Consider the following 10,464-nt stretch of genomic DNA (forward strand, 5'->3'; position numbering starts at 1 on the left):
TTGGTAGCAGGTTAAACAATTTTGGACCTAAAAATACAAATGACTTTCTAAAGAATGACTTATACACTTTTGGTCTTTTGAAAAGACCTTCTGAAGCAGCTCGCGTATAATATTTAAACTGTTTATTATTGTCATCACCACTTCGCATATAAAACGTTTTTTAATACTTTAAATACAAATAGATATGTTAATGGTAGTATTTTCAACTGTCTGAACAGAGGAAGGGGACGGCTCACGTTTACATTTAAATGTTATTATTCTAATAAAGTGCTTCTGTATTATCTCCAGTGGGTTTAAAAGCTTTATTACTAGCTCCCCCCCAAATTTCTATCCCATAAATAAATCTGGAGTGAATTAGTGCAAAGTAAAGGGTGCGCATTACAGCCTCAGGTAGCAAGTTCCTCAAAAAGTAAAATTTTCTGACGTTTCTTCTTCTTAATTTTTTGACTGTAGATTGTCTGTATGTGGTTTCCAGGATAATGATTCGTCGATTATTATGCCAAGGTATTTGATTTGATTCACTTGCTCTATAACTGGACATTTACATTTATTGTCATTCTCGCAGTTAATATTTATGTGAAATTTCAAGTTGTTGTCGAAAGAAAAACGTTTAAGACCAAAATTTATAAATTTAGTTTTTTCGGAGTTTACTATCATGTTATTATTTTCACACCACGCTTTTAATGACCGAATGTCGAATTTCATTTCCTCTAAAATGTTAGTCCAGTGTGTATTATTATATTGAAGAGCAATGTCGTCAGCAAAAGCTGTGGCTCTTCCCTTGAAGGGAACGCATAGTAAATCATTTACGAATATTAAAAACATAGTTGCACTAAGCACAGAGCCTTGAGGGACGCCCCGGGATACGGGTTTTGAGTTACTGGTAATATTAGCTATATTCACTTTTTGAGTTCTGTTCGTTAAATAACTTTCAAACCAGTCCAGCGCAACTCCCCTTACTCCAGCAGCCTTAAGTTTTTCTAAAAGTATTCCGTGATCCACTAAATCGAAAGCCTTTGAAAAGTCTATGAAAATACCGGAAGATTTATTATTGTTATTAATACTGTGTAAAACATTTTCCATAAGAGTTGTAATTGCGGTCTCAGTACTCTTTCCTTCAGTAAATCCGAATTGATAGGGCGAGAAAAATTTTACTTTATTTAAAAAAGACAACAACCTTGCTTTTCAATACATCTCTCAAAAACTTTAGAGAATACACATAATAGAGCGATTGGTCTGTGGTTCTGTAAAATTTCCCTATCACCTTTCTTAAATATTGGAACCACAGTTGCTTGCTTGAATTTAGTAGGGAACGTTCCACTTAAGAAACTTAAATTCACTAATGACATAGATTTACAGTATATATAATCTACGTTCTCTTATAACGGAAGAGACCATGAAGAGAGACAGAACCACTGATCTCATGTCGGAACGTTGCACAACGATGCATAAGTAAGTGGAGGAAATAGTAGGCTACGGCACCATAATTGCCCCAAAAAGTTATTCCTATCTCCTTAACTGAGTTTTATTACTTACATTTTGTGCCCTCTGTAGTTTATGGTCTAACCAAGTGCAAAATTTTAGATATTCAATATTTAGGTAGTTGCAAAAGAAAATTTTTTAATTTTTCCAGATAATTTTTACAGTTTTAGTCAATACTCTTGTTTCTTTATACCCAAAACACAAATTCATCTTTTGAAAATTTTTAAGTTTTATATGTTGGGAACGATTACCCATGTTTAATTAAAAATTCACATCTGGTTTATTCAATATTAAAAAATATTGACTCATTAATTTACTAAATGATAACTTATTAGGTATTATGTAATCCATTTATGTTTTATAGTAAATTCCTTCATAGGTTTCAAGGAAAAAACTTGTTTGTGGGCGTATTAAATTTAAACTGGGTCAAGGATTCTAGAATATAGTGGCCAAATACAAATAGTAAAAATTGTCATAAGTTTTTTTAGTTTTAAATTGTATTAAAAATGTTTAGTTTATCAATAACACTTCCCCCCGCCAGTAAGGAGCTAATTGTTCCTATGATCTAAATCATAGAATGTAATTATTGCATTGATACATATTTCTATCTAGTCCATATTCTTCTATACTCCAGGTATCATATTACTCTAGATATGATAGATTTATGTATGATTATGAAAGTCATTTATAATTAAAGAATAGTTATTAAGCACGATTTTAAATTATTTGAATTTTAAGTCATTGTTTTATCACAATGTCATATTACAAGCAAAGTGGCATAAATAAATAACGATACAACTAGTATTAATTACAACTATAATTTCATTTCGTACGTGTTTAATATTTAAACCACCCTCGGACTCAACTGTTTAACCAGCTCGAGAGCAACCCTAAGTAAATCTGCTTCTAACTCTCCAAAGTAAATGTGGACAAGTCAAAACAAACTACTTACCTTTGTTCCAGTAATAAACATGGGTGTTTGTAAAAGCTAATGCTAGCATTAATATTATGTTAAAACGTCACCCAAAGCTGGTAACATTAACGTTTTCTGCCACTTACACATTGCTAATAACAGAAAGAATGGGTGCATAACTGAAGACGAAACTACCAACAGAACTATATGTTCATATAACCATGTTTTGGCATTTCTGAAGAGCCCGAAAAGACCTTCTTGAAATTATGTCGTGTCCATCGTCTGTCCGTCTGTATGTGCATGATAACTCTTGATAGAAACGACCCAAAGTTTTGAAACTAATTGCGTGTATTACTTTTAGTCTTATAATGAGTGCTATTGATTTTTGGATAAACGTTTTAAAGGTCAGGCCATTTGACCGTATGTGCAATAAAACTTTTGATTTTTTCGAACAAAAGGGCCCAATTATCTTTTTAGCCTTCTCTATTCTGCCTATTCTCGTAATCCACAAGCCTGTACGAGGACCTTATTAAACATAAAAAGTGTTTCGGAAGAGCCGATACAGTAGAAAATTCTGATAGAGAATGGACATACAGGATTTGAACCTGCACTATCTCTAAGTTAAAACTAAATATTTCACACCTAAGAACGACCGGCAATCAGTTCTCATAAGCGCAAAGAGAATTGTAAGCAGACCGAGGTCCACGCCAATCCATAGTGTCGTAAGGTCTGAGAGACTTGAAACTTGAGACATATTTTCGTCTCCAACGAATTCTTTTTATTTATAGATAAATGTTTTAAGGCCAGATCTCCCATGTGCATGCCGTGCCTCTGTCTGCCAGTCTTTGAGACAAATCTTGTTGTAAAATTGTCTCCATACTTGGAACAACATGGTTTAAATGTACTTCTTGGTTCAACGAACTCCATTGATTTTATGGAGAAAAATTAAAACTGTAACACTTACTTTGTCCGTCTGTGCGCTAACCTCTTCTGTTAAGTTTTTTCGAGTTGGTTTGTGGAATAAATAGACAAAAATATGGCGATATATTGAAAAGAGCTAAGGCCACCTTCGGTTTCGAAGCTGAATGGAGCTCTATAACTCCACTTGCAATTTTAACATCTGTAAAAGGTTATACTAGGAAACAATAAACAGACTACACTGTTTTGTTTATAATTATTTATTATTGTTATATTATTGATTTACAAAATATGGTTTGAATACATTTTAACAATCACTCAGGGGGGTTTTTCGAGGTATGTTGAGTTATGTCGAAGTATGTTGTGCTGTAACTGGATGTCAAAAAAGGAAAGTTCATCATCAACCTAAAAGCGATTCCATGTAAGCACAGTTCCAGTGCTTATCAGCTCGGAGCAAGCAATAACTGATATCTTTCAACTGTGGCATGTTTGCCGCTCCTGGCTTGTGCAAGCCGTACTATTAAAGTGGTCATCCTCGCCTATGCGTCTTTTTTTTGTTATTTGACTAACATTATTAACAGCCGCAATTTTGTTTAATGTGGACTCCTACTTACGAATTGAGAAACCTCCATATTTTTTTGGTCAGTAACGTAGTCTCCTGGGACCCACGAGGGCCGATCTGCACCAGTTTGGGAATTTATAACTTAGCCAAACAAGTTAAAACTGTTGAGTAAAACTATATAAAAAAAGAAATTTCTTACTTTATTATTAATAATAACACTTAAATAAAAAAAGTCGACACTTTTAAGTATGGGCAAAAAATAAGTATAACTATGAGCACACTTTAAGAATACACATTTTGGAATGATTTTTTGTAGACTACTATCTTCTTCAAAGTCTATTTGAAATATAACTAGTTATTAGTACATAAGTATTTTACAACTTGCAGTTTGAAAATATTTTAAATTTTCAATACGACATAGTAAAAAGAAAACGAAATATTTTTGTCCAACATCCCAATTTTGAACAGTTAATTCTATAGTGTATATTTTAAGAAGAGTAAAACATACAGACTTGTACATTTTAGACAGTTTTCACAAATTAGTTTTGAGTTTGTTTAATGTGGTATTTCAGCAAACATATTATACAATAACGATTATATATATATATATATATATATATATATATATATATATTATATATATATATATATATATAACTCATTTTAGTTATTACTAGAAAAACTATGTGCAAAGTATTATATATAAATCATAAATTAAAAAAATATAAGAAACTTAATTATTATTACAATAAATAAATAATATAAGAAAAATCATAAATAAAGAAAAATCTTATGTATTATTCTTCACCATTAATTTTCAAACATATAAAATATTTGTTTATTCGAATTGTAAGAAAAACAGTGTTATGATGATGTTCAATGTAGCTTGCTACATGGGTTCCTCCTGGTCCAACGAAAAACGATGTTGGGATTAAAAGGGTCATAGGGCGGCTCGTCCGTCTGTGAGATGACTCTTGATAGAAAGGATCATAAGGATTTGAAATTTGGTATGTAGTTTCTCTTATTCTAAGAAAGAACTCTATGCTGAAATCAAAAATCAAATGGAAGTCCGCCCGGTCTGTCTCTTTGTATGTGCGTGTAAATCATTTCGTTCTGTTCATATGTGATGTCGGGTACATTAATACTCTCAAAAATATTGGTTTATTTATTAACATAATTGAATTAACATAACTTCGTACTTATAAAAGGCTGTAAATTAAAGTGGTGACTTGAAAATAATGTTATGTATAAGCTAACCATCAGAAGTAATAATGAAAAATTAGCGTTTGTAATGTATTGATGATAACATGTGTAACTCTATAATTGGGCAGTAAAATACACAGGGTATCACAACAACTGAGAATACACACAGTGAGGGTGATGGATACACACTATTTAAGAGGTTAGTTAAATAATTTAATGTTTATGAGATTGAAAAAGTTTGATATCCCCTTGAAAAAAATAGTAAAGTTTGTGTTTTTAAATCCAAAGTGGAAGAAATAGTAACAGCTCATGAGAGAGGTAAAATGTGGTAGCCTACACATTGGTGGCATATTGAAATGATTCTTGTGAACTGACTATTTACGTGTGTCGTTGAATCACTAATAATTTGTCACCCTCTTTGTACATATAATGGATACACACATAGTAATTTCATGAGTAATTTTTAAGGCTAAATTATAAGGAAATCTGTATATTTGCACTGACACAGGATATTATTAGATAGGTACACTCCATCAACACTCTGGAAATTACAAAGGGAATCCAAACAAAGAGTGGAGAAGATAGTGCTTCCACCAAAGTAAAGTAAATTTAATTTTGCTGTTTACCACCTGAGGTAAAGAACGCGTGTCTACACCTCTTTGAGCTTACTTTGCTTTGGAGCTTTACAAGCCTGGAGAGCTCTTTCAATAACATTAAAATTTACTCAAGAGTCATTTACAGACTTCACGTGGTTTAATTTGCAGAAGTTCAGTAAATCTCTCAGATTCCATTACTTTGTTCCATTTGTAATGTCTAAATTACAGATTTCGTAACTGTAACTCAAAACTTATCGACGAATTTAAATCAAGTAAAGAAATCATACAAAAGTATTTTTATTTGTTTTAGTTTGATTTTATCGTAACTATACTGTGTTTTGGTGTTTCTGAAGAGGGAAAAATATTCAACCAATATCTCGGGAATATTTTATTAGTTAAAACTTTCAACCAATTTGCGCATATTATGTATGCTTTTAATATTAATTTTGAGTTTATCTACAACTCACCTTCCTTTCAGCGTCTGGAATCTGATGCTGTTGCCGACTCCTGCGATTGAGAGCCATTTTCGTCTGAAGAGATAAAAAAAAGTCACCGACAAAGAAACTCAAAACTCGATTGCTCCAACGTGACTTAGAGATCGGGTCAGTAACATCGTAAGTACACGGCTGTGTACCTGACGAGACAATAAGATTGATGTACTATAATTTATATTTTGAAAACCATGTGTCTCTAAAGACGAGACGCTGTAGATCATTCCTTTTGAATTTTTTTGTAAAAAAAACTGTATACAATTTATTTACGTTTTAATTTATTTCCCATGACATAAAATACATGTAGTGTAATGAACCAATGAGCTGTAGGTCTGAAATTTTGTTTGCAAGCTTGCAAGAGTGATCTCTTACGGGGACACTTGATATGGTCATTCGTACCTTGTTTAATAGTTCAACGTTTAATGACGTAAAACCGGACGAAGAAACAAGGAATTATGCAAGTTGAATTTACAAATGATTGGATTAGATTAAGAAGAACAGCCAACATAATCAATAAATGAGTTTTGGTAATTCAATATTTCAAACCTTTTTATAACGTGCCTCTGGGCTCCATTTTTTTATTTCTCGGCAGAGTTTCCATAGATAATCCTTATTAGTTGCACAAATCTTATTACCTTACGTAGTAAAATATTATAGCACTGCCATTAAAGCTTCCTCTGCGGGTCATATTTCTAAGTTATTTAAATCTTACAGGCAAGTGGATAAAACAGCATATAATAATCTAAAACACTCCATAATAATTATTGCCACTTAACTTAACAAGTTCACTTCTGGGAGTTCAACTTAACTCACTGAATAGGTGATAATTTTATTATATGGTTATTGGCGCTTCCGAGAACATTCAAAGTCGGGAACTTATTAGACAAATGATGAAGAGGTTACAGTGCCATTCGCCGCTCACGTATAAGGGGCTGATCATATTAACTGACCTGACCCACTGAGTGCTTTCTCTCCAACGGCGCTTTTCAATCTATTGTCATTTTTACTGTCAGGGATTTCGATTGTAAAATCAGATTCCCTGTATATTATGGGTTGACCTGTTTATTTGGACCATTTCTCCCCACATTGCTCGTAACATTATGTTGTGCTTGGTAAATAAGTTTATACTTTCTTTTGATATAGTTTCCGTCATTTTTTCACTTTTGTCGTATTTTTGATTGAAAAAGGGAGGTGATAAAGGATAGTAAAAGTAGCTGTATACTATTAAAACTTATTCCTCTTTTAAATGGTTTACTGTACGTAATGTGCTTAAAAGTCTGCTATAAATTTGATTCTCGGATTTTATAATGAGGTTTCAGTCCCTGTAGTTTAATAATTAGCATGAGCAGGAGAGTAGGTATAACACAGGTTTGTAGAGTTACCGAACGTAGGAAGGTTTATAATGTACAATTTATTTTTTTATAGTTTGGGAAATGAACAGTAGTTAATGAAAATCAACTTACATAATTTTATATCTAAGATATATTACGAAACCCTCATAAGAGAATTCTTGGTTAGTATAGCAACATGGAGACATTAAATAAAATATATACTCCGCGGCTCGTTATTTTTGTAAGTATGTATGCAAGTATGTGTGTGTGTGTGTGTGTGTATGTGTGTATATATATATATTAAGCGTAGGATTTCTTTTGGTTAAACAAAACATCCAGGTCAAAATAATAACAAGTTATGAAAATAGATTGTGTAACAAAACAGACTGTACTGACACTTTACAATGTCGCATCTCTCCCCCCATTCAATAAAAGCCATCCTATCACGATTATAACCGTGTCTGCAACGTATCGGGGACTGTTATTGCTTATACATCAACTTTAGGTACACTCACTCAAATTCACGATACGTTTCGACTTTCCATTAACTGTAACCCTAAAATAAACATCTGTTTGGCATTTACCACGGCAGTAGTGTTCAGCCATTCCATAATACGCAAAGTCCCTTGCTTTTTTTAATAATCAGTGTTTTAATAATTTTTGTAAAAGTTTCTGAAACTAAAGTGGGAACGAAGGATACGTCAACGATTATGACCAACTTTTAGTTGGGTCTATTGTTAGCTAATCATGATGACTATATTCTGAAATCTAGCAGCATTTCATGCGAAAGTAGCCCCAAACATACTGCACCAATGATAGCCATATATTTTTTTTAATTGTCTCTATCTAAATTTTACTTTTAAATATTCGTTTTTTCATGCTAAGGGGAAAGACACTTTTTAACGTGGAGTTAGAACACTAACATAGGCTTTTGAAAATACCTTTTGAAAAGTCTTTTTCTTTCCATTGATAGTATCCAACTATTCAAATATAATCTATGTCATGTAAACATGAGTTATAATAGATGTGTAAGAAAGGATTTTACGTTTTTTACAAAACATTGCTTTGTTGTAGTACTATTCATATTGATCTTGTGTATTATTATTTGTTGGCCATGTTGGCAACACTACTTGAAATGCATGCACCATTCTTCTGTCAGAGGAAAATCCTGAATTATTGGGAAACAGGTAATACTCAAAATCCCTATGAGCCTCTTAACAATACATTTTGGTTCCTTATCCCAAATTTTGTTCTTCTAAATATACTAAAATACGGAATATAAAGTGTCGTGTTAATCCTTCAATGATCCTTATTCTAATAATTGTAGACTTTAAGAACGTTTAAGATTGAAACTATAATAAACGAAAAAGCTGTTGTAGAGTTAGAAAATTACGTACAAAGGAGAACTTTACTTAAGGGGAAGCTTGAGAACTAATGTTTGAGGCAGAAGATTCAGGGAATCTATCTTATTCAAGCAGCGGTCACTAAATATTGATTTTCAACCATTTTATTAGGTTATTCTAGGGTTTGTTGTTTCCACTGTAAGACGATTTTTAAGATTGTAATATTTTATATCTCAATAATACTTAGTTTTAGGGGAGATTCATAACAAAATAATGTAGTTACCTGCTAGAGGGTTTAATTAATTTTTCAACTATATCTTTAGAAAATAGTTTACAAAGGAAAAATTTGAGTAAAAATGGTACTTTTGGAAAAAATAATAACCAATATTGTTGTCTTTCTTTTAATAAATGTTGAGCAGGAACTAAATAGTGAACTTCTCTTTTAACAAACAAAATTGCAATGCTAGTTTGATAATATTTGTGTTACATGACATAAACAGCACTGCGATCTTTTGGCATTTCGCACTCTCTTTAAGTGACATTTTATACAGCTTGTTAATACTTTTTCAAAACATTTCAGTACTAATTTGACTATTGTTTATTTATTGTGATTCACTATAAGTTTAGTGGTTTTGTGTGTGGTATATTCATAGTATCCTGTTTCAGTCGATTGAAACAGTTTTGCTCTACGTCTTGCTTCAAGGAAGTATTATAAGATAGATTTTAATAATCTCCTCATGTTATTCCTCTTGTTATAAGATAAATAATAAGTTTCTGCGATTATCTAATTATTTAAAAATACATTTGGAAACAAACTCAATACACCCATAAGAGGTTTAAACATAGGGCATGTAGCATAAACTATCCCAAAATATAGAAAATAATTTTATACGGAATAGGTTAGTTGACTTTTATTATTTAAACATATACAGGGTGTAAATTAAGTTCTGATGCCCCTGGATATATTCCAAACAGATTGAAGATAATGATGTACAGCCTTCACCATTCCTAAATAAATGCTTTACAGGATCTTTGAATAGTAAAAAAAACTTCCCCCCTTTTCAAAGGAGGGTATGGAGGGGATAAAAAATTTCAAATTGCAATCCCTATCTTATGACATGTAATTCGAAAGATATATTTAATACAAAACACAATAAAAATTAGAAAATAACCTGTACGCCGTTTGTATGAATATAAAAATGAGTTATAATAATAATTTCCATTGTTTTTACAGGAATATTTTGTAATTGGCGGTACTATGATGGGGTTCTGCCATTATTAATAGTGTGAAAAAGAAATAATACAGAACATCTTACGCATTCAGCTGATAAATCTCTACATAGACTTTACAATGATATACTTACAATATATATTGACAATGATAATTATATATTTATAATTTACGCGTAAAAATGCTGTGCATATATTAGTCTAATTGAATTTTATTACTATTTTCCATTTAATTTATACAATGGTCTGCTTGTTATGCTGCTGATTATATTTTTAATGCGTATGCTGTATACGCTGATTACCATTGTAATATATTCTGTAATAATTATTAATTCACAAAATCTCCAAAACTACAAAGCAGATTTACATAGTCCCTTTGTTTCACATTTTCGTCT

The 10,464-nt window shown here is 31.7% G+C and overlaps 1 protein-coding gene across 1 annotated transcript in view; it reads right to left on the reverse strand.

The window, feature by feature from the left end:
• The window catches only part of LOC124370382 (piggyBac transposable element-derived protein 2-like), a 40,847-nt gene extending 34,649 nt beyond the window's left edge, over positions 1 to 6,198 (reverse strand). Inside the window, exons 1-2 of the mRNA XM_046828667.1 lie at positions 6,142 to 6,198; positions 3,928 to 3,992 (exon numbers count right to left, since the gene is read on the reverse strand). Of these exons, the coding sequence (XP_046684623.1) occupies positions 3,928 to 3,992; positions 6,142 to 6,198 (122 nt within the window). The remainder of the gene's footprint in view (positions 1 to 3,927; positions 3,993 to 6,141) is intronic.
• Between the last annotated feature and the right edge of the window lie 4,266 nt (positions 6,199 to 10,464).

The sequence above is a fragment of the Homalodisca vitripennis genome, unplaced genomic scaffold, assembly GCF_021130785.1.
Source record: "Homalodisca vitripennis isolate AUS2020 unplaced genomic scaffold, UT_GWSS_2.1 ScUCBcl_140;HRSCAF=1361, whole genome shotgun sequence".
NCBI lineage: Eukaryota > Metazoa > Arthropoda > Insecta > Hemiptera > Cicadellidae > Homalodisca > Homalodisca vitripennis.